We start from the raw sequence: 25,102 nt of genomic DNA on the forward strand, positions 1-25,102 counted from the left end.
CTTGCGAGTGTTGTTGGACTCCACCTCACATCATTCCCAGCCAGCATGACCAATGATCAGGGATGAATGGAGTTGTAGCCCAATGACATTCGAAGGACCACAGGTTCTCCAACCCTGGGGTAAAATATTGGCCGAACAGTGATTTTTGAATAGAAAACTTTAGCTGCAAGGGGACAAGGTGTCACTCTAAGGGAGCCATTGTAAACACAGGATATTTACTTGAAGTGTGAGTGACCCAGGGTTGCCACCATGTCTTCTTGCCTTCATTCTCCTTCTTGTTAGCATCATCCTCTGCAAAAGAGACCAGAAAAAACACTACTCAATAAAATGTTCCCATGGACAGGCAGTTAAAGCATGCCCTGCAACCCCACACATGATTCATGAAGAGAAGGCAACATAAGAGGTCTGCCTCCAGCGTTTCTGAAAAGAGATCAAACTCAAGAATGGAAATCCTCCTTTCTGTATAGTTTCTAAGCCACTTGATTACAAAGACAGACTTCAAAGTGTGTGGGCAACTGCAGAAGGCAGAAGGGGCTCCATAAAATTCCCTTCATTGACCTCCTTCCATAGCTCATTGCCTCTACTTAAGACTAGCCAACAAACAACACATTATGCAAACTTTTGTTGCTTCTGGACTGCCACTGTTTTGGGGTGTGGCTCAATCACACATACCAGCAAATTTAGGTCGTGCAATTAAAGTGGAATTGGAGCTCTTGTACCATGACCTGAACCCTGCCCCTCTCCCCCCTAAAAAATGGACTTTCTGCAATGAGGAAAGTGATGAGAAAATGCACTGGAAACCATTAAGCAGCCATTTATCATTTTCTAATAGGTTACATTGCAAGATACATGCCATTTAAAAACAAAACAAATGTTTTCCACCTGAATCCTCTGCTTTTTCAGACTCTTGCACAGCTTCTGGTCCCCATTTCTCCAAGGTGGTGAAATTTTTCTTTGGTTTGATCAGCTCCAGCCTATAGATTCCCCACAGAAAAACAAACACTGAACACTGACTTTGCTTTTAGTCCTCTGCAATTCATTCACAGAGCTTGCTTCTGAACACAGCCGCAAGCAGACATTCTCACATGCTACACCCTGAATGGGCTTACTATGTAATAAGATCAAAACTTGCCTATTACTTGGGGGAGTGGCATTTATTAGAGATCACCAGCTCCCATCCAGCACCTTTAAGTGCCCTTCATCTCTTTCACAGAGATAATGGGGTAACACAGGTGGAGGGGGATTTTTTTAAAAAAACAACAACTCTTGTGACCAGCATTATGATCCACAGAGACCAGAAGCAGGGCCCATATAACCAAAACTGCAAGGAATTCATATCACTGATAAATGTGCCCAGAGCATCTAAGTTCATACTACACACAGACCACACTGCAAGTCAATTTCAGTCAATTTCAGTATCTGTCCAAAATGCTGTGCTTTTTAAGTACTATTCAACCATCTCTCTGTTTCACTAGCTCATTTGAATACTCAGACTTTTAGAGTTTAATACTCAGAATTTTAGAGGTTCAGAAAAGAAAGAGAAATACATTGCAGTTGCCTTTCCAACCACTTCTGAGTCAATTGTTATACAATTCTGTAAATAAATGTTGAGGTTGCAAGACTTACTGCTTCTTCATGGTTTGCATTGATTTTCTCTCTTCTTCCATCCTGAGTTCCACCACCTTTTTAAGCTTTACTTCAAACAGCTCGGCTCCTCTGCATGTATGAGACAATTTCAAAACCATTTTATCTACCTTATAAGTCACATGTGGATGCAAACTGGTAAGAAAAGCCAACTTCATGTTTCTTATTTCTGAAGGATGAAATCTAATGTTACTTTCCTAGCATAGGAGCTATTCTTCAGTGGTAGGAACCCACACTGCTCCAGAAAACCATGTAAGAAAGGAATCATGCGGTTTTGACAACCAATATGGTTGAGAGAGATGCAACCCCATCAGTTGCCTAACATGTCCGATTGCTTCCTACCAAAGTCATGTTATTTAAGCGGTATAGGATCTAGGCACAAGGAGGCCACAAATCACACTACTCCAGTAACTTATAAGAAAGGCTTACATCTCACAGCAAAGGAACAATCTAGGTCAACTGACTCTTCAACAGCCAATTCCACCCAGATGGCTTATTCATCCTACAACTTGGTTGTGCGAATTGGTCTTCAGTCTGTAGCATTGATTCCATCTCCTGTCTCAATAACAATCTTGTTCAGACTTCATACATCTTTGCCACATACCTGAAGGCCAAGGTCTTGGCAGCCTTAAGGTCTGCAACAACATAGAGGTAGTAGTAGCTAGTAAAAATTCTACGCTGGATTAGCAGGAAAGTGAAACATATCGCATCCCAGGTTATTCCTGCTTCCTTCTCAGGCAGTTCGCATATTTCATCCTCAGGTGGGTCTAGATAAGAGGAAAACACACAACATATTCTCCAGGTGGCCAGGATGTGAGTGGTTCATGCAGTTTCCTTATTGTTCTAATTATGCTATTCAATGTGGAGGCCAGGGACGACCCTTCGAGTTTGTAGGAATGACAAAATATGGTCAGTAACTGCTGGGAAAGAAGCAAATTTTAGCTTCAGTTTCAGATCTTTGTATCATTGTCTGTAGTTGAAGTTCACTGAAGATCATCAATGGGAAATTTGGCATACAAGCAATGTGGAGCACAGGTCAGGTTGTCTACTTATGCAAGTATCTAATCTGCATTTAAAACACACACACACACACACACACACACACACACACCCAAAATGAAATGCAGCTATGCATTGAAATCTGCACTTCTCTGAATTTTGCAGTTCTCCAAGCAAATGATGTGTATAAAAGTACATATATCGGGGGAAGTGTACATAAAAATAAATATATTAATAAAAAGAGTCCATTATATTAGAGATAATTGCTTGCAAAAATATTTATATTAGGTAAAAATGCATGCAAAAATCTTAATATTAGCTCACACTTTCATTAAAGCAAGGTGTTCAACGTGTTAGAAAAAGTAGGAGAAATCAGGCAAGAGATGAGGGACATAAAATATAACTGTCTTCATGGGAGAAGTTGTGGAGGAGTAATCTAACATGTACAGCTTGTTACACTTTAAGAGAAAACTATATGAAGATGATTTATAGATGGTATATAACACCAAATAAGTTAGCCAAAATGTACAAAACTAAGTCTGTGTTGGAAGTGAAAAATGACAGAAGGAACGTTTTTCCATATGTGGTGGACTTGTAAAAAAGCTAAGGACTATTGGGAAATGACATATGATGAGATTAAAAAGATGTTCAAGTTGATGATTCCCAAGAAACTCAAAGCTTTTATTTTTAGGAATTATAGGTAATAATGTACCAAAAGAGTTGGTTAATTTATTTATGTACAGTGGTACCTCCGTTTATGAACTTAATCCGTTCCAGAAGTCCGTTATTAAACCGAAACTGTTCTTAAACCGAGGCAAGCTTTCCCTAATGACGCCTCCCACCGCCTTTTTGCCCTTCCACCATTGGGATTCCGTTCGTAGACCGAGGTAAAGTTCGCAAACTGGACACTACTTCCGGTTTTGCGGAGTTCGTAAACTGAATAGTTCATAAACAGGGCTGTTCTTAAAGCGAGGTACCACTGTGTATAATGACAGCAGCACTAATGCTTTATGCCTAAAGATGGAAAGAAGAAGTGGTTCCAACAAAGGAAGAATGGCTTTTAAAAATGATGGAGTATGCAGAACTGGCAAGATTAATAGCAAAGATTAGAGACCAAAATGACGAAAAATTCATTGAGGGCCAGAGATGCTTTATTGAGTATTTGAAGAGCTACTACAGCAAGATAAAAACATGGGGACTTGAAATCTTGAGCAACAGCATTAGTGATTAAGATAAATTGGTTAAAATGGGTGTATTGAATAATATATGTGAAATATGCAGCATTCAAGGATAAATATGGAAACCGTGGAAAGGGAGGACGGGAAGTCAATGGATAAAGTAATTTATGGTCTATGTTAAAATCTGTAAAGTGTGTGTGTGTGTGTGTGTGTGTGTGTGAGAGAGAGAGAGAGAGAGAGAAATAAGATTTTTTTTTACAAAAAAGAAAAGGTAGAAGAAAACTGTGTTTCTCATCAAAAGTGTTTGATGTAAGTTGAAATGTCAAAGGACCTCTCTTTCCACATCCTACTTACCTACGTCATATCCCGGTATTGTGCAGAACATACCAAACGTCTGAATTAGCCAACAATGGCTTGTTTGTAATTTACTAAGGTATGCACATGCTCCAATCTGTGGGCAAAGAGGAAGGGAAAAAGATGACAGTTCGGAGGATTCTAATGCATTCATCTAAGCTCCAGACTGGCCCTTTCAAACCAATACAGTGAGATGATGATGACGATGATGATGATTTATTTCTTGTAACCCTCCAATCTGGCTGGGTTGCCCCAGCCACTCTGGGCAACTTCCAACGAAATATAAAAGAACACACCAAAGCATCAAACAATAAAAGACAGTATGAGCAACGTCTCATGTTAAACAGGGGTCATCCTTGTGCATTATTTCCACATCTAAATAAACATGCAGTTGCACTTGTACCCATCCCTGAGGTGGCTTACTGGAGCAACCGGAGATCACAGTCTGTTATGGGACAATGACTACGGGTAAGGTGATAATTTTGCTCAACCTCTGCTAGCTTGACAAATACATACGGCAAGGAGGTTCTTCGCGGCTATAACCAAAGCTGTGTATGCGATCAAATAGTCCCACAGTCTGAGTATGTCTTTGACTGGCTTCAACTGGAGGCTTTGCCCAAAACGCATGAAGTAGAAACAGGCCAGGAGGTAGCCTACACAGAAGATGTTGATCCTTGTTGTCCCGGTCATAAAAATCAGGCAAAGGACAAACCAAAAGTGGTATCTGAACAAAATCACTTTCACCAAATCCAGATAAGACCTGAAGGAAACAAGAGATGAACAAATCACAAATGGCATACCTGTGACACGGGGGCATTTCCAGGTGCCCAATTGGTTGGCGCTCAATGGAACTGATAGGGTAGAAGGTAGGGAGGCTACCACTAGGGGGAGCCAGAGCTAATGGTAGCTGAAGCCAGAACCAATGGTAGGTGGAGCCAACTAACTCTTCTTGTTTTGCCCCCATCCTGCTCCCTGCTGAATTCTGCAAGGGCAACATCAGGAAGAGGAAGCTGACAGCCAGTGCCACCTTCTGGACTGGTTGCAAGTAATTAGGAGCTTGGAAAGCAGAGTTCCATTTGTCCTAATGGACCCGCCTGCACTGCCAGATGGTCACTATTTCAGAGCGGATTGATGGTCCTGTATAAATCCACACTAATGCACTATTATTGCATCAGTGATATGTTGCATAATATACCTGGGGGAAATTATTATTATTATTTGCTTTATGGAGCAATCTCTCTCTCTCTCTCTCTCTCTCTCTCTCACACACACACACACACACACACACACACACACACACAGCACACAGACTCCCAGGCCCCAAATACAGTTTCTTGCCTGCAGTGGATAAAGTTTGGTACCAGACTGTACTCGCTTAGCCCAGCTGGGTCGAGGCTGTGGCTGATCTCTACATTGTCTCCAGCCTGCATTCTCACAACCAGCTTATTCTCATCTTCAAACACCTGCCACTGGAGAGAGGCGGCGAGCAGAAGCAGGAAGTCATCTGCAAGCGGGGAGAGAGGAGGCAAGGAAAGAGATTTGATTTATTTGGAATATTTTCTCCCTGCTTTTTAATTGTAAACTTTCTTTTTTAAAAAAGAAGGTAGAGCAACCAAGGTTTGTTCTTGGCTTACTGCTCATGGTTTGTTTGAAACAAACCACCGCGTGGGTTTGGATGACAGAGCAAACGGTAGCAGTAGCAGCAGCAGCATTAAACAAATTTATGGACCGCTTCATAGGCTTTGTACAGTAGGCTGGTTTCTCCACACAAACACCCGTCTCTCTGTCCTTCATCTGGGCAAGCAAAGGACATTATCAGAGTTCAAGGACAAGCAGGCAAAAAAACTCAAAAGGTCTGGAAAGAGGAAGTGTGGCTGAGGAGGGAGTGTGGTGTGGAGAGAGTCCCAAGCACCACACAGAGAACTTTGGAGGGCCACATTTGACAACATGAACCAATGGGCCAGCTCAGTATATAAGGTAAAGGGTAAAGGGACCCCTGACCATTAGATCCGGTCATGGCCGACTCTGGGGTTGCGGCGCTCATCTCGCTTTATTGGTCAAGGGAGCCGGCATACAGCTTCCGGGTCATGTGGCCAGCATGACTAAGCTGCTTCTGGCGAACCACAGCAGTGCACAGAAACACCGTTTATCTTCCCGTCGGAGTGGTACCTATTTATCTACTTGCACTTTGACGTGTTTTCGAACTGCTAGGTTGGCAGGAGCAGGGACCGAGCAATGGGAGCTCACCCTGTTGTGGGGATTCAAACCGCCGACCTTCTGATCAGCAAGTCCTAGGCTCTGTGGTTTAACCCACAGTGCCACCCGTGTCCCAGTTTGCTATTAACCCACCCGGCTTTTCACGTTTTCCCATGTTACCTGACAAACTATATCATGCCACAATTTAGATGTTTCCTCCTCTGGAAGAAACAGCTATTAACGCCTGTTAAGCAGGTGTCCCATGACTTTACAGATTATACTTACAAAGGAGAAAACTAGCATCCGGCCTCTTGGCAAAATCGGGCAGATACAGCCACTTAATCAGATTTGAATGGAGCAGCCAGTGAGAGGTTCTCCACGGATAATCTGTCAGTAAAGAGATTATCTGCATTACACAAAGCATCTTAAACTAATTTCCGAGCTTACTGTCTGGGCACATTTGATTCACAGGGAACTGCCAAGAGGCAAAACTTTGGCTATCCAGCAGACGGCAGAGTCACCCTTTTGCTCATCCTAAATTAGACGACACGTCCCCCCTCCAAAGTACTTGCCCTGCTACCTGCTAGAACACACCGTTCTGCATGTACCTTGGCATAAAGCAGGTGGGAGACCAATGCAGAGGAGATACTGGAAGGCTGCGATGCTGGCGAGGAAGCAGCAGTATTTGGGCCAGGCTTCAGCCATGGCTTTCCTCCGCCGGCGGCTCAACAGGTAGATCAGCCAGCTAGCATGGATGAGGGCATAGAAGTCCATACGCTGCCTAATCACATTGATGGCAACCACAAAGCAGATCTGAAAGAGCAGAAGGGGGGGTGGCGTGTTCAGGAGCACCCCAGGTGTTATTCATGTGCTTCCTGTGCTCAGAAAGGAAACTGTAATTGGCAAGCTGAAATTCCATACTCCCCAACATTTCTTCAATGAAAATAGGGACATCCCATTCATTCATTCATTCATTCATTCATTCATTTTTTATTTATTTATTTAAGTCTGTTTATTGATCACAAAAGAATACCTGTTTTACAATTACAAATCAACAGAGGCAAACCCTGTGTACATTGAAATAATGAAGACAATAAAATACACCCATGTGACTTCCCTCTACCACAACTTGACTTCTTATGAATTAACATATATTTTACATTGTGATATTATCCTGGATTAATCTATCCATTGTTAGTCTTACTTTTAATTGGTTCATCTTTACATATTTAATCGATGCATATCAACATATTTATCTATTCCATCATCATCATCATCATCATCATCATCATCATCATCATTATTCCGCCCATCCGACTGGGTTTCCCTAGCCCTCTGAACAGATTCCAATATACATAAACATAATAAATCATTAATCATTTTTTTTACAACCCTTCTCTATACAGAACTGCCTTCAAATGTCTTCCAATGGTTGTATAGTTACTTATCTCCTTGGCTTGGAAGTTCTACAACTTTCACATTTATCCAATGAAAACAGGAACATCCTACCATATCTTCCAACATTTCTCCAATGAAAATAGGGACGTCCTAAGGGAAAATGGGACATTCTGGCATCAAATCAGAAACCAGGATGGCTTCTGTAAACCCAGGACTGCCCCTAGAAAACAGGAACACTTGGAGGGTCTGAAATTCAGGGGCGTGGTTTATAACTGTGCTGGTAACAATAGTGTAAAGGTAAAGGTAAAGGGACCCCTGACCATTAGGTCCAGTCATGGACGACTCTGGGGTTGAAGTGCTCATCTCGCTTTACTGGCCAAGGGAGCCGGAGTACAGCTTCCGGGTCATGTGGCCAGCATGACTAAGCCGCTTCTGGAGAACCAGAGCAGCACACGGAAACGCCGTTTACCTTCCCACCAGAGCGGTACCTATTTATCTACTTGCACTGTGCACTTTCGAACTGCTAGGTTGGCAGGAGCAGGGACCAAGCAACGGGAGCTCACCCCATCGCAGGGATTCGAATCACCAACCTTCTGATCGGCAAGTCCTAGGCTCTGTGGTTTAACCCACAGCACCACCCACGTCCCAACAATAGTGTAGTCTGGTATAATTTATGCGGAAGAAAATGCACCCAGGGGAGGGAGTAATTGCATCCTAAAGTCTTGGTTAGTGTTTTAATCTCTAACCAACCAGGATTGCTATGAAAGATGTCTGATGTAAGACACTGTATGTCTCCAAACGTCCGTTGCTGGGAATCACAAGTGAGGAGATAGCGATGTTGCACTCAGGTTCTGACTGCAAGCTTGCCATAGGCAACTGGTTGGCCACCGTGAGAAGGGGATACTGGGACAGATGAGCCTTGGGCCTCATTCAGGAAGGCTCTTGTTTCATTCTTAATGAAAAGTGAGGGTGGCAAAGAAGGGGGTCAGCACAACAAAATGCTGTGGGAATCTAAACGGCATGCAGTGGTGTGTGTCTTGACTTCTGCTGCTTATGTACAATAAGCTGACTTAGGGGGGGGGCTAATGAGGCCTAGGAGCTTGCACAGTAGTAATCAGCTCATCCCAGCCAGGGCACACCTCTGGTGAATTTTCAGGGGTCATCGATCTGTCTCTTAAAGCACTACCTGGCAGATATTTAGTTGTGGTGCCCTTCCCTTCTGCAAAGCCAGGAAGTGCTGCTGCTTAAGGAAGGGAAGCAACCAACCTTTCACAGCTGCTTTTAATTTGTTGCTATTTCTTCTTTAAAAAAGAAAAGTTTAAAAGTTGAGGAAGTTCTCAAGTAGATTTATTTTTACAATACGATACGATAATCTCTATTGTCATTGTCCCATACAGAACAACGAAATTGAAAAAAATCTACACCAGACATTCAAAAACCAACAAGCCTGCTATCCCAGCTATCCTAGCCTAGTTACCCCCCTAAAAACTCTGATACCCCATAATTAAATACAATACACTCCCACAGAGACTACCTTACACTGTGTTTAAAACAAAAATCGTATTTGGATAAAAACTGTTTCTCAGGCGGCTAGTCCTAGTCTTTATAACCCCTGTACCTTCTTCCAGAAAGCAGAAGCGGAAAGAGATCATTTCTGGGGTGTGCACTATCCTGCACTATCTCTGCAGCTTTCTTATGACACCTGGAAGCATAGATTTGATCCAAGGTGGGAAGAGATGGGGGGGGGAGGAAGGAAGGAAGGAAGGAAGGAAGGAAGGAAGGAAGGAAGGAAGGAAGGAAGGAAGGGGAGGCATATTTTCCAAACCAATAACGGCTGAAAATTGGGCAGGCAAGGAGGGAGGATTCCATATCATTACCAACCACATCCAGAACCACACTTTTGGATCACATGAGTTGACAGTGCTAAATAGTTTGACCCTGGTTTGATTCTGCTGAACCTGTAGTGGAAGGGGGACTTCAAATTTATTTTAAAATCACAATCCACATTTTTCCAAAAGAAAGGTAGGAGCAGGCTGAAAGCAACAGCTTCAGGGGAACATCACCTCACTTCTCAAGAATAAATGAGTGCTTTCTTTCCTTGATTGCAATTATGAAAAATACTTTTTAAGGCAGTAAATGACATTTTTGTGTGTGAAAAAAATATAAAAAGGAGTGAGCCAATGGCATCTGTACCACCGGGGGGGCGCGGGGGGGGGCTTACACCGAAACACCTGGTCTGTGGGCCAGTTCACACTGCTAAATGTCTCTGTGCAGGTGCGTATTAAGTAAAAGTGCTTCTGTGGCGATAGCTGTGGCTGCCAGTTCACCATTTGCACTGTCCAGTTCTCATGAGACTTCCTTCCTTTGCATGTGGGCGACACAAACCCCTTTCTCTCTCCGTTCATGAAACTGGGTACATATCAAGCAATGTGAGGAAAAGCTTTGCCTTGGCTTCCTGCTTGGCTCTCAGATGTCGCACTGAAATGTGTCCCTCTCTAAACCAAACCTCTTTGGACCTCCAGCCTCCCTACCCAGCTCCTCTCTTGCTAATCATTTTTTACCTCTAGTCCAAACTTGTAGAAACTGTAATTGGCAAAGTATTTGATGCAACTCAGGAGCCCATCATCCAGATTCTCCCGGGCCACGTCATAAAAAACGCTCCCCGTGGGAGGCGGCACCAGCTGGTTCTGAATTCGGTAAAAAAGCTGGTGGCGATGAACTGTGGCCTCTAGAGCCATAAGAACCAGAATGGTGAGGTGATTCTACAAAATGAAAGAAAGAAGAACACTTCACAAGAATGCCCAGGAGACAACAGGAACAATGCCTGCCCCACCCACAGCTAAATTATTCCTTGTACCACACTGAATGTGAGTTGGTTGGTGGCTGACACAAACCAAGGGCCTGGACAAATATCCACTCTACCCAGTAGCAGGGCCGGCCTTCGTATGTATGACTCACACATAATCAAGTGTTTTTGAAATGACTGCGATATCTAAGTGTTTACTTACCCTAACACGAGTGTTTAAACAAGATCCATACCTTTAGACATGGGAGAACATTGTCATTGCACTTCAATAGCCCGCCAAACCAATGCGCTGGGTCAACAGGGGCCTTGTACAACAATGACTTTTCCAGTAATTCATCCATGTTGGTGTAGTGATAATAAGTCATATTTGACTGAAGCCCCTGAGGAGACAAGCATTTCTAAGTGTAGGGCTGCCATATTTCAAAGAGTAAAAACCAGGACACCCCGAAAGATGCTGAACTTTTTAGGAAGACCCCAATATTGTTGAGCTTTTTTTTTAGAAACCCACCAGCACAAAACAAACCCCATTTTGCCAATTTGCCACCATTTTTACACCCAAAAACCAGGACATGTCAGGAATCCCGAAAGTTGATGGGGGGTTTTCCACCCAAAATGCCCCCCCCAAATGTGATTTTTCAGTTGATTTGCCTAAGGACAAAGCTCCACCTTTCAGAAATTCCCCCCAGACATCAATTCCGCCTTTGAAATCCCGGTAATGTCTGGGGAAATCTGGCTGTATGGCAGCCCTAGCTAAGTGACATCAGCTGATGGGCAGGTGAGTGAGGAATAGCCTTGCGAGCCAAAATGGACCCTCAGGCAGGCCAGGCTTGGCCGTGAGTTGGAGATTCCCCAGCCTTCCTCTAAGGAAATCACAAGCAAGCAAGAAAATTCTTCAGAAGTTTGGGTCCTTGGTACATTAGCAAGCAGACCTGTGTGCAGTTTGAAGAATATGTCAGAGGCTTGACAAATTTCAGCTGGTATGCCATTTTACAGAAGACCATCACGCAGGACCAAAACGTACAGATCCTGGAGGCGTGTGGGCACAACTTGGAATATGGAAGGGCAAATGCCCAGAGGATGAAGAAAGGGTAGTTCATCAAAGACACCTGTGAACCAACGTAAAACGTAAAATGTCAAACACCAATAGAAACAACAACGACTGGAGTCACTTTGCAGTAAACATTTTAATACATTGCAGTTATGGAGGAAGTGGGTGCTAACATTTTGCCTGAACAAGGACCAGTAAGGTCATGTATGGATAAGGACACCAAATTCAGATTCCAAAGTGGGTTCAGATGATTTGATCTGGGTGGATCATGACCCAGATCAGATTGTGGGTCTACTTCACAATCCACAGCCATGCACATGCGTTTCAGAGCTGCCTCTGAGTGCTTGTACCAGCTCGTAAGTACTTTTAAAAAGATCTGTGTGTTTTCACACAGATTTCAAAGAATCTGCATGGAAAGGGGTTGGGGCAGACTTAGGCCCATTCCCATGAAGTACTGGGATGGGCCAAACTTTGATGGGCCTGTCCATTCCTTGGTACAGATATATACCTTCAAATTAGGAAGCCCTGTGTCATATGGCACAGCCTTGAAGCTGCCCTCCCAAAACAGGCATCACTGCAAATCACCTGGATGGCATTGGGACAGGGCAGGTTGGTGGCAAGGCCAGGGCTGTGTGGCCCCACTGGCAGGAAACAGAGACCCTTGCCACCAGTACTGCTACTGGCTCCATGGCTTCAGGACCACTAGCACTGCAAAGTGAACACCTGAAGAATCAAGCATCACCCTCTTGTGTGATAAAGGTTTCTCCAGCAGAGGAGCTAAAAACCTGATCTGCCTGCAGCTTAATTAAATTTCAGTTGGCTCCAGACCTTTGCTGGAGCAACATCCTAGCCTGCTGCTCTTGGGTCCAAGCCCAGGAGCTTGTTCCAACTCCATTCAGAGCTGTCCATAGTCCAGACCTCCTTGCCTGGATTTTCACTCTGCTTTCTGGGTCTCCCTTCAGGCTTTGAGTCAAGCATGATCGTTATTAGCTGACCTCGTGTACAGTGATCCAGATAATCCAAGTGGACAGAATCTTCAGGATGTGGAGCTCCAGAAATCGCCAAGCAAACGCCTGCATTGCTCTAATTGTTGCCAAGAGCTTCAGGAGATGAGGCACCACACTGTCAACCACTTCTGTCCATTTGCTCATCTTTTCCACTAAGGAAACAGGAGTGGGGGGGGAGAACTTTTCAAATAATGCAAAACAATAGACGGAGAAGCAAAGTGTGATTTGCAAAGAGGAGGGATGAAGGAAGAGCATGGCAATCGGCAATAAGGCAGATCTGCTGCTATGGCTTCCCATAATGAGTTTAATCTGGTGAAGGTGATGCTCTCAGTTCAGCTTTAACAATACAAGGACTGGCGGAGGAGCAACCTAGAGGGCATCTATGCTTGCAAGAAGCAGGCTCTATTTACTAGCATAAACCAAAATGGCAGGCTTGTTTCCATGCTTAGTTATACTTTCAGCACAGGAGCTAGCTGTTCATCATTACCCAGTTTCGCCTGGTGGCACTTCTCCATGTTTTCACCTACTGCTGAGTTCTCAGGCTTCTCCAGTCCATCTTCAAAGTCATCTTGTTTGCCAGACAGCTGTTCAGCAGCCAGCCTGTGGAAAACACAGGAAAACAGCAAAAAGCCACCATTATCGCATGGCCAGCGTGGCTTTGCTTCTGTTATTGAGTAGGCCTAGATTCTAGCAACACACTGGTCTGGTCCACCCAACACAATGAGCCAAAATATGTCTGGCAAACTACATATGGCCTGGTCATAATTTATGCAAGCTTGATGTATGGCTATACCTGAAGATACCAGCCTAACTATAGTTGCTCCAGTGCAGCTCCAGTTATGCATGAAGAATGAGTTAATGCACTGCTGATTGTGCAAAAAATGAATATGCTTTACAATGTGTGCAGATAAACTTCAGTGCAGATAAACTTCAGTGCAGATAAGCTAAAATCCTCTTAGTAAGGCTGCAATCCTACCACCCATCCATGGGGCTTTGTGGAGTGGTGGTGACACTGTTGCATTCACAGTCCAGTCGTGGTGGCAGCCAAGGGGGGCAGGACAATTGGGTCTAATTCCGGTGCCAGCTCCAGGATGCCATAGAAATTGGGTCCAGATTGGGCCTGCTGCTGCGAGGCTAGATTGGAATCCAGCAGATCCTAGTCTAGCTCAGTCCTGCTCACATTCAATAGGGGGATGGAGGAAGGGATAAGTTACCACAGCCGGTAGGAGACCCACTTAATCAGGAGAGTTGAGTGGAGCGGTGCCTCTGCTCAGTCTAAACCCCTGACAGCCTAGTGCAAGGAGGCCTGTGTTTATCTGTGCAAATGTTGATCCAGTATATGCTCTCAATTCACATTCCAACTCCTATATGGGATTCAGGCAACATGTCATGATCTTCTCTGCATCAAAAGACTTAGAAGGTCATGATATATAATGAGTTGAAGAAAATGTTCCAATTAACATTTGTAAGAAAAACCTTAAGCTTTTTTGCTAGGGATTGTAGGAAAAGACCTGCCAAGGAAATTGAAAAACATCTTCATGTATGCGAGAACGGCGGCAAGAGTCTTAATAGCACAAGGATGGATGAATGAAGAAATCCCGACTAAAGAACTGTGGCAAGAGAAATTGATGGACTATGCAGAATTGGTGAAATTGACACACAAACTACGTGATAAGGACAACTGTGATTTTAAAGAAGAATGGGAACTCTTTACAAAGTATTTAAAGAAACAACAAAATGAACTGGACTCCTTGGCAGGTTTTGAATAAACATACACAATTTTTTTATTGGTAATATATAGATAGATAAATTAAGGATATTTACAATTTTATAACATGCAAAGAATAACATGTGCTGAAAAACCAGAGAGAGGAGCTGAGGGAAGTCGGGGGGGTGGGTTTTTCCTTTTTGGGGAGGGGGGAGGGGGAAAATGAGGATGATATGTCTTTGCTAAATTTGTTATGTTGAAATTCCTAATAAAAATATACAAAAAAAGAAAAGACTTAGAAGGTCAAACAAATTCAAATACCGTATTTTTTGCTCTATAAGACTCACATTTTTCCTCCTAAAGAGTCAGGGGAAATTTGTGTGCGTCTTATGGAGCGAATGCAGGCTGCGCAGCTATCCCAGAAGCCAGAACAGCAAGAGGGATTGCAGTGAGATCCCTCTTGCTGTTCTGGCTTCTGAGATTCAGAATATTTTTCTTCTTCTTTTCCTCCTCCAAAAACTAGGTGCGTCTTGTGGTCTGGTGCGTCTTATAGAGCGAAAAATACGGTACGTTTCTATTTGCCGTGTCCCTCTTTTCAAGCTTACCTACTTTGCAGCTTCAGGATATGTTCCTTAAGCCTGAAAATACGGGGGACAAAAACACAGTATCAAGAATTGCATTATAAACCCAAAAGACGTGAAACTGGATGGGCTAGACAGAAGAACCCGCAGAGCAGTGCACGGACTCCCATCTGGCAGGGCTGAAATGCTCATGCAGAAGGAACAGTTGGAAGAGTGCAGTCTTGAATTCTTCCTCTTCAGTTTTGGAATGATAAATATTAAGCCACTGCACAACTATGTGGTGTTTTTAATTTATTGTAATCTTATAAAATTATTTGTGAGCATTCCCGTTCTGTACAATGATAATACTAAACTATAATACGGTGGTACCTCGGGTTACATACGCTTCAGGTTACAGACTCCGCTAACCCAGAAATATTACCTCAGGTTAAGAACTTTGCTTCAGGATGAGAACAGAAATCGTGCAGCAGCAGCGCAGCGGCAGCGGGAGGCCCCATTAGCTAAAGTGGTGCTTCAGGTTAAGAACAGTTTCAGGTTAAGTACAGACCTCCGGAACGAATTAAGTACTTAACCTGAGGTACCACTGTATTTCTTTTAAAAAACCAACAACTTCACCTGCCTTGGGTACTATAGACCATGACATTGGGTAGGGAGAAGGGCATCTGCTGTCATCTCATATAGGGCCAGCCCAGCTGTTTCCTACTTATTAATGCAAATGTTCCCAACAAGCCCATCCAGTTTGGTCAACAAATAAAAGAAGGAGCATCGCTGGCAGTGCCATGATAGCCTAAGAGCATCATCCTGGCTGGATTGTTCCAGGAAACGTTTTCCAGTTAATACAGCCAAAAAGATTCTCAGGAACTTTGTGCAATGTTCTTCTTACTAATTTTCCAAGTGGTAAATAATTTCCGGTCTATAGGCTTTGCAGTGTCTTGGCTTTGTGAAAACGATGAGCAAATGTCAGGCTGTTCACGTAGACTAGAATTCTCCTGGGACTGGCATTTGCCAGCATATCTACTTGGGTGGCTGACAGTGACACTACTGTGGAATCTAGACACATATGAAAAACGTTGTGAAAACGTTTCGAAAAATATATTGAATTTGCCATAGCTCACCATCGCCACCTTATATCACATTTGTACAAAAGCACTTTACAATACACCTAAAACGTTTTATTTGCAGCTGCGTAGCTGAGTCCTATGTTTTTTCACCCAGCCAGCCTATAATGGGATAACAGGCAGTTATCACAGAATAAGTGTTGGGGCAGAAGACTTGTGGAATAAATTCTTCAAAATAGTAGTGGGTTTGGGGAAATGGAATCCTAACCAGGATCAATTGAGAAATCACACCAGATCACACTTAGGTTTTCCCTAATGGAGCAAATAGTGTTAGGGGAGGGGATTTTCACTGAGGGCCAGTGAGCCTTCTTGGTGTCCCAGTCTGATCTGTACTGGGGCTCCCCCACAGCTGATGTTTGCCAAAATTTAAGGAGATGGTAAATTAGAAATCTTAGTTATTTCATTCAGATTGTTCCCCTGTTTTCTGCTCTTTCCTTCCTCATAATTGCCCCCTTACATACAAAATTTCAGCCGTCCACTGTTTGATGTTCTTTAATCTCCTTGCTATATTCAGCTTCACCCTGCCCCCCTCTATATTAGACATATGAAGCAGATTACAAGGGAAAGGATTAACGAGAGAAAGCCAACTCACATATTAGCCAGGAAATGCACACGCGTCTCAGTGTTGCTGTCACTGGGGAGAAACAGAACATAGCCTCAATACTTCACTCCAGCTGCTGCAGGCTAGCACTACACGACTGAAGAGTATTTTGCTTTTTAAACAAAAAACGTTCTCGGTCTCACCATCAGTATCATAGGAATATTAGACCTCACTCTACCTAAGTGTCGTGACAATGAATTAAAAACAAAATAAGATGCTGGACGTAGTACTCCAGATGTGCTCTGGCCAGCGCAAAATAGAGTGGAATTATTGCTTTTCGTGGTCATTTAAATCACATTCAATGCACATTTAAAGCATGTGACTTCTCACAAAGAATCATGGGAACTGTAGTTCATTAAGGGTACTGAGGGCTGTAGCTCTGTAGGGGTAAACTACAGTTCCCAAGATTCTCTGGGGAAAAGCCATGTGGTTTATATATCTGGTGCAGATGTCACCTACATGTTCCTTGGTGGTGGATGGGACACACACACTGTTATGTACTGAGTTGAATGGGATCCAAAAGGCAGCAGTCTGATTGGTCCTAGAACAATAGGATTCAGAATGCAGCAGTCTGATTGGTCCTAGAACAATGTAGCAGTATGATTGGTCCACAGGAGCCACCCAATCCAGCTCCAGGTGGAAGTGAATCCACAACCTGATTGGCCTACAGGAGAATCCCAGAATCAGCCAATCATGTGCGGCCCATTGTGTAAATAATGTATATAAAGCAGATATTTGGGGAAAACCTCCATTCCTCACTACTATGAGCTGAATAAAGTGCATGAAATCCACACTCAACTCAGAGTATATTTCACACACACACACACACACACACACACACACACACACACACACACTTCCAAATGTAAGCTGCACAATCACACTATCACACACACAAATGCACAATTATCTGTCATTGTAGAACATGAACTCATGGATCATGCATTGCACCTTTCGGAAAGTGCCCTGATGCAAATATTAGCCAGATCTGTGGCCTTCAGGAAGTCTTCGTGGAAGTAATGAAGCTGCAAGATGCAAGCCAGAAGGAAAGCGCCAGGGAGCAGAATCCGTGCAAACAGCTCAATTGTGCTGAACCGCTCAAGACCCAGGTCTTTTAATCTGTCAAGGGGAAAGGAGAGAGATCCAGCCATCACAACCCACTGTGGGGTAATTCACACAATAGGTTCTCCGTGTTAAGAAGGCAATGACTTCGATTCTGCCCTGTGTTTGTTCCATGCGACGCTGTTTCCGTTCTGCTGCAATTTGGCTTCTGGCAAAAACTATGTTATTTGTCTCACCGCCTGCTGAGGTGGAATTTTACGTAATCAAATTTTGCAATTAATTGCAGTATCATTACCTTAAAGGTAAAGGTAAAGGTACCCCTGACCATTAGGTCCAGTCGTGACCGACTCTGGGGTTGTGGCGCTCATCTCGCTTTATTGGCCGAAGGAGCCAACGTACAGCTTCCGGGTCATGTGGCCAGCATGACTAAGCTGCTTCTGGCAAACCAGAGCAGCGCACGGAAACGCCGTTTATCTTCCCGCCAGAGCGGTACCTATTTATCTACTTGCACTTTTAATGTACTTTCGAACTGCTTGGTTGGCAGAAGCAGGGACTGAGCAACGGGAGCTCACCCAGCTGCGGGTATTCGAACCACCGACCTTCTGATCGGCAAGTCCTAGGCTCTGTGGTTTAACCCACAGCGCCACCCATGTCCCTTTGTCATTACCTTGCCTACACCATTAATTTCAATGTTGGGGCTGTTTGTTTCAATGCAAGTGAAACACAGTGCAGGGAGGGGGAAATGACATCACTTATGTAGCGCTTGCAGAATAACATTAGCAACAACAGTGAATAATACAGTGGTGCCTCGCAAGACGAAATTAATTCGTTCCGCGAGTCTTTTCGTCTTGCGATGTTTTTCGTCTTGCGAAGCACGGTCCGTCGCAACTGCGCCTCTTCAAGCAGCTTTAAGAAAAAAGCGCAAGACGTTTTCGTCTTGCGAAGCAAGCCCATAGGGAAATTTGTCTAGCGAAGCAACACAAAAACCGGAAAACCCTTTCGTCTAGCGAGTTTTTCGTCTTGCGAGGCATTCGTCTTGCGGGGCACGAGTGTAATTGCATCCCCTGGATTGATTTCCATTCTGGACATGGAATGAATAAGTGAACATCAGCAATTTCTGCTCCTGTTTCCATTTCTTTCAGCATTTTCCCTACTCAAGCCACCCAATCATAGAATCATAGAATCATAGAATCATAGAATCATAGAGTTGGAAGAGACCACAAGGGCCATCGAGTCCAACCCCCTGCCAAGCAGGAAACACCATCAGAGCACTCCTGACATATGGTTGTCAAGCCTCTGCTTAAAGACCTCCAAAGTAGGAGACTCCACCACACTCCTGGGCAGCAAATTCCACTGTCGAACAGCTCTTACTGTCAGGAAGTTCTTCCTAATGTTTAGGTGGAATCTTCTTTCTTGTAGTTTGGATCCATTGCTCCGTGTCCGCTTCTCCGGAGCAGCAGAAAACAACCTTTCTCCCTCCTCTATGTGACATCCTTTTATATATTTGAACATGGCTATCATATCACCCCTTAACCTCCTCTTCTCCAGGCTAAACATGCCCAGCTCCCTTAGCCGTTCCTCATAAGGCATCGTTTCCAGGCCTTTGACCATTTTGGTTGCCCTCCTCTGGACACGTTCCAGTTTGTCAGTGTCCTTCTTGAATTGTGGTGCCCAGAACTGGACACAGTACTCCAGGTGTGGTCTGACCAGAGCAGAATACAGTGGCACTATTACTTCCCTTGATCTAGATGCTATACTCCTATTGATGCAGCCCAGAATTGCATTGGCTTTTTTAGCTGCCGCGTCACACTGTTGGCTCATGTCAAGTTTGTGGTCAACCAAGACTCCTAGATCCTTTTCACATGTACTGCTCTCAAGCCAGGTGTCACCCATCTTGTATTTGTGCCTCTCATTTTTTTTGCCCAAGTGCAATACTTTACATTTCTCCCTGTTAAAATTCATCTTGTTTATTTTTGCCCAGTTCTCTAATCTGTCAAGGTCGTTTTGAAGTGTGATCCTGTCCTCTGGGGTGTTAGCCACCCCTCCCAGTTTGGTGTCATCTGCAAATTTGATCAGGATGCCCTTGAGTCCATCATCCAAGTCGTTGATAAAGATGTTGAATAAGACCGGGCCCAAGACAGAACCCTGTGGCACCCCACTAGTCACTCTTCTCCAGGATGAAGAGGAACCATTGATGAGCACCCTTTGGGTTCGGTCAGTCAGCCAGTTACAAATCCACTGAGTGGTAGCATAGTCAAGACCGCATTTTACCAGCTTCTTTACAATCATTCCAGTGAGATCCACCTAGTGCCACCATTGTCATCCTTTTGGTTCCAGATAAAAACATATTTCTTCTGCAAGGCATTTGACAGTTTATGATGATTCACTGGACAATACGATTTTGCAGCTGTTTTATTGGGTCTGTTTTATGGATATTGCAAAACATTGTTCTTTTTTCTTTCCTTTTCAATTCTACGTCGTGCTTTACATTTCAAAGTTTTGTAAGTTGCTTAGAGTCACTGTTGCATAGCAAGCGACTAATAAATTGAATAACTGATATAATCATTAATAATAATAATTCAGTCCCTGTTCTTTCATTTCCCCAGCATACAAAAATCACTAGTTTAGATGTGAGGGGGTTCCCCCTCCCCTTTTCATTAGGAATAGTTCTACTGCTCTGGTACTCCACGGATAAATAATGTTTGATATGGCAAATTCTGCAAATTCTGTTCAAATTGCACAGCTCACAATCCCAGGTCTGTGCAGGCAATTTTTGTGTGTGTTCCCTGGTATTTTAAGTCCCTCTCTCTCACACACAGACAAACATCTGTGCTGATTAGATCCTGTTGCAGAGGTAGCACCAAAATGACCCAATTTGGTTGCCCAACCCATGCTACCTAGTTCATCCTTCCTCCTGAGAAAGAGACAGGTTCAGTCAACAGGGGGCAGAATTAACCCTCTTATAACGAGCCAGAAAGAGAGCTCTTTAGGCAGATAACGCCAGGGAAGAACATCAGAGTCACAGCAAGCTGGCAGCGCTAACTTAATTCAACAGCAGCAAAAATCTACATTTTTATTTTTATTTTACTATTGTGCAATAGACCAGAGATTCTATAACGAATTTCAAGATAAAATTTGGATTAGAATATTTTAAATGAGAGCCAGTGTGGTGGTGCTGTTACCGTGTCAGAAACAAAAGACTTGGAAAGTCAGCTTCGAATCCCCATCCAGCCACGGAGATCACAGTAAATAAATAAAACAAAGCCCTTACCTCTCCTCTGATATCTCCAAGGTGTTTAGGAAAAACGCTGACACCATCTCAAATTGATAGGCATAGATAGCAATGAGCACCACCATTGAATAAAAAACAGTGGTGAGCCAGAAACCCTTCAGGATTCTTCTCCACATCTCATAATGAACCTGAAACCACATTACCACATAACCTTAGTACTGGTTCTGAATACAGTATGGTGGGCATTTTAGAAATACATTTGTATAACGGGGTGGGCTGGGCAAGTCAACCTGAACTGCAAAGCACTCAGTGTTCCTCCGCCCCATTCTGAAAACAAAATTCGACCCCAAACCACAGAAAGTACTGAAAACATCATAATAATCTGGGCCAAATGGATGAAAGTGGGTATCTTGTAGTGGTCTTGTTAAAGCTTACTGGGAAATGATATATAATGAATTGAAAAAGATGTTTAGAATAACGTGTGTGTGTATATATATACAGTGGTACCTTGGGTTAAGAACTTAATTCATTCCAGAGGTCTGTTCTTAACCTGAAACTGTTCTTAACCTGAAGCACCACTTTAGCTAATGGGGCCTCCTGCTGCTGCCGTGCCGCCAGAGCGTGATTTCTGTTCTCATCCTGAAGCAAAGTTTTTAACCCGAGGTACTATTTCTGGGTTAGCGGAGTCTGTAACCTGAAGCGTCTGTAACCTGAAGCGTCTGTAACTCGAGGTACCACTGTATATGTGTGTGACAGGTTACAGACCCCGCTAACCCAGAAATAGTACCTCAGGTTAAAAACTTTGCTTCAGGATGAGAACAGAAATACACACACACACACACACACACCCAGAAGCTTTCCTTTTCGGAATTATAGGGACAGAACTACGCAACTATATAGAAATTTATTCATGTATGCGACTACAACGGCAAGAATGTTACTTGCCCCAAAATGGAAAGAAGAAAGGAATATGCAGAAATGGCGGAACTTACCAGAAAAATAAGAAAACAAGATACTTTTTATAAAAGAACGGAAATGGTTTATTTAATATTTACAAATAAACTGTAAGCAGATAAGAACATTGGCAGGATTATTGTACCCTGAAGGATTATTCTAATAACCTGCAGTTTTATATGAGTATATATTTAAAGTAGATGAATAAATGAGTAAGTTAAGTTAATTTGGAATATGCAGAAAATATAAAAAATGAATTTAAGGAACCGCAGAAAGAGGGGAAGGAAGTCAAGTTTCGAAATGTTAAAATGATTGTACTATTATTGAAATGTACAAAATTGAAAATCATAAATAAATAAAAAAGTGGGTATCCTTATCCCAGTCTGCATCCGTATTGGAACTATGTTTACACTGTTCAGAGAGAGTTCATAGAATTATAATTGGAAGGGACCCTGGGGGTCATCTAGTCCAACCCCAGGAGGTTGCCCACAAGTGCATGCAGACTCCATGCTGGAAAAGGCTCCCTACTCCTGCTTCAAGTTCTGTGAGGCACTGTATTCCACGAACAGCCTAAACTAACTAAACTGACAGTTGTCAGGTGACAAAGAGCTCATAAACCGCTGCTGCAATGTTCTAATGGGAAAAAGCAGGAGTGCAAATGCTTCCGATTTCCAGGTTTACTTACCTGGTACAAAGCCACACAAAGCAGAAAAAGCACAATGTAAAGAATTTTGTACAGGGCCACTTTGCCATTGAAGCTGACAATAAAGAACATGACAGAGCAGATGTAAATCCAGTATTTTACAAGCATCCCCTGCAGCGCAGAACCGAGGATGCCCAAAAGAAGGTTTTGCGGATTGTCCGTTTCTGCAAGAGAAGTGGAGAATCATTCCGAAGCGTCATCAATATCGTCGAATCGTTCACAAGTATGCTCTAAAATAAAACCACTCCTCTCCCTCAAAAAACTGTTTTTCTTTCTCACTTTTTATGCTTGCCTGTCACCTTCAAGGTTGCAACTCAAGAGGAATGCTCAACAAACATGCTGTCAGAAATTGCCCAGTGCTTAGAAGCAGACAAAACCCTTGCTTCCTTATTAAGCGCCTTTGCTGCCCATTTGCTCTTCTGAACTAATTTTCCTGGGGTTGTCCCTGGACTGAATACAGATGGTAAAACCCACGTTTGAAAATACATATTAATAATAGTAGTAGTTTAAAGCTAACTTTACTAAGCATTAAATTTTCTTACCAGCCACCCCATCTACTCTCACTCCCTTCAGCGATTCTTCCTCCTCTTTTCTCTGCCTTTCCTTCTGCATCATCCATTGCTTTAGCAACAGCCAGAAGGTAAACAGATATAAAATCTGTAATAAAAATCACACAGACATTTTAATAACAACAACAACCAACACAACCCCACACAACTGAGCCAACTCTAGACAGCTTAATGGAATTCTTTTATTGCATAGTTTTATCATGGATGTTCCTATTTTAATGCTGTCAATGGGATTGCTTTATTGCCTACTTCAATTATGGATGTTTACATTTTAACACTTGTGTCGTCGTCCTCCGTCCCACAATGCTGCCGCACACAAAAGGGTGAGCGGGCTTGTAAACCACTCAGTATAACAGGCATACTGTATACAGTGGTACCTCAGTTTATGAACTTAATCCATTCCAGAAGTCTGTTCTTAAACTGAAACCGTTCTTAAACTGAGGCGCGCTTTCCCTAATGAGGCCTCCCACTGCCGGTGACCATCCACTGTTCGGATTCGGTTCTTAGACCAAGGTAAAGTTCGCAAACCAGGACACTACTTCCGGTTTTGCGGAGTTTGTAAACTGAATAGTTCGTAAACAGGACTGTTCTTAAACCGAGGTGTTGGGAAACTGTACGTGCAGCTACTCACACAGAGTCAGTTAAGGTTTGGCAGACAGCCAGAAGGCAATCTGAAGGAGTAAGTCTGCCTGGTGATAACAGAGACATGGAGACCACACCCTGATTGGTCAAGTTCTCTCAAGGGAGTGACAATTAATGGCCTACTAACTGGAATTTAGTTAGTTCAGTGTTAGTTCAGTGTTCGTGTTCAGAGTTCTGTGTGTCAGTGTAGGAGTTGTGAGTCGTGGCAGAGAGAGCTAGCAAAAGATCCGTGTTCTGTTCCTGTAAATAGTCCACTGTATATAATAAACACCTAACTACAAGTTCCTGGTTCCTGCTTCGTCTATCCTGTCTGCAGCCAAGTCGCCAATTGCTTCCATGGATTCTGTGTGTACTCTGCTAGGTCTGGCTAAGGTCCTGCAACTAGTCAGAAAGTTGCGAAACACCAAATAGGTTTTGCCAATAGGCAATAGGATCGCAACCATTAATTAATGAATAGATCAGCAACAATCTGCACAACTTTCCAAAGTCCCACACACGCAGCTACATCCTCATGCAATTCAGTTCTCAAATCTTTTTTGGCATATAGGCAAGATTCCAATAAGGTTCGGTATAATAAAATCGCTCAGCAAAATCTGCATCTAACACTTAAGTTAATGTTGCATAACATTCACGAATCCTCATGGTGTGTTGCAGAAACCTGGCTACTATCTCCATCTTATCCCTGTCCTGCCTTATTGCCTGGTACGTGTGCTTAGGATTGCAGCCTGAAAGTAGAACGCAGAACTGAAGGAAGCTCACCTTGACTCCTAGGTGGACACAGGGCAGTGAATAAGGTTTCAAATCCAAGTCCACGAGCAACGAGGTTGAAACTCCAGGAAACAGTTCCTCCTGGGAAACATGCAGGCCTGCAAAGAAATTGAGGACCACCAAGACATTTCCATAGGCAACAAGGAAATACGAGCTCCTCAAGGCGTAGAGGCGACGGTTGCGCAACATCCAAATGACACAAGACCAAATCAGCAGAACAAAAGTCAGCCAGCTGATATAAGTGATACTCCAAACCTGGAAATGCATACATAAGATAGACAGATGGATGCACACAGAGAGACATATATTTTGGGTAACACTGCAGTCCCAAACATCATGTAATCCACAACTGAACAAATATGAACTCCTAAAACTGTAGAAGAAGTCTAAATTAAGGCACACTTCTTCTAAGCTATCTAGATCGGGGCCAGGGACCCTGTGCCCTAATAAATAAAAATTAGCTGTACATACTTGCATGTTAATACAGATATCTGAAGTTATGTGCAGCTATAACTCTGAAAGTGCTACATACAT

At 43.3% G+C, this 25,102-nt stretch overlaps 1 protein-coding gene across 1 annotated transcript in view; it reads right to left on the bottom strand.

Moving 5' to 3' along the window:
• Positions 1–25,102, bottom strand: part of LOC309534003 (piezo-type mechanosensitive ion channel component 2-like) — an 81,165-nt gene that overhangs the window by 31,230 nt on the left and 24,833 nt on the right. Inside the window, exons 11-31 of the mRNA XM_082225744.1 lie at positions 24,560–24,823; positions 23,132–23,246; positions 22,572–22,753; positions 20,972–21,120; positions 17,590–17,757; positions 16,630–16,671; positions 14,944–14,976; positions 13,118–13,230; positions 12,619–12,782; positions 11,505–11,681; positions 10,809–10,955; positions 10,331–10,531; positions 6,980–7,184; positions 6,657–6,758; positions 5,514–5,679; positions 4,692–4,935; positions 4,176–4,272; positions 2,249–2,411; positions 1,627–1,716; positions 883–974; positions 220–291 (exon numbers count right to left, since the gene is read on the bottom strand). Of these exons, the coding sequence (XP_082081870.1) occupies positions 220–291; positions 883–974; positions 1,627–1,716; positions 2,249–2,411; positions 4,176–4,272; positions 4,692–4,935; positions 5,514–5,679; positions 6,657–6,758; positions 6,980–7,184; positions 10,331–10,531; positions 10,809–10,955; positions 11,505–11,681; positions 12,619–12,782; positions 13,118–13,230; positions 14,944–14,976; positions 16,630–16,671; positions 17,590–17,757; positions 20,972–21,120; positions 22,572–22,753; positions 23,132–23,246; positions 24,560–24,823 (2,986 nt within the window). The remainder of the gene's footprint in view (positions 1–219; positions 292–882; positions 975–1,626; positions 1,717–2,248; positions 2,412–4,175; positions 4,273–4,691; positions 4,936–5,513; positions 5,680–6,656; positions 6,759–6,979; positions 7,185–10,330; positions 10,532–10,808; positions 10,956–11,504; positions 11,682–12,618; positions 12,783–13,117; positions 13,231–14,943; positions 14,977–16,629; positions 16,672–17,589; positions 17,758–20,971; positions 21,121–22,571; positions 22,754–23,131; positions 23,247–24,559; positions 24,824–25,102) is intronic.

This window comes from Podarcis vaucheri (genome assembly GCF_965113315.1).
Source record: "Podarcis vaucheri genome assembly, chromosome: 6".
NCBI classification, from domain to species: Eukaryota; Metazoa; Chordata; class Lepidosauria; order Squamata; family Lacertidae; genus Podarcis; species Podarcis vaucheri.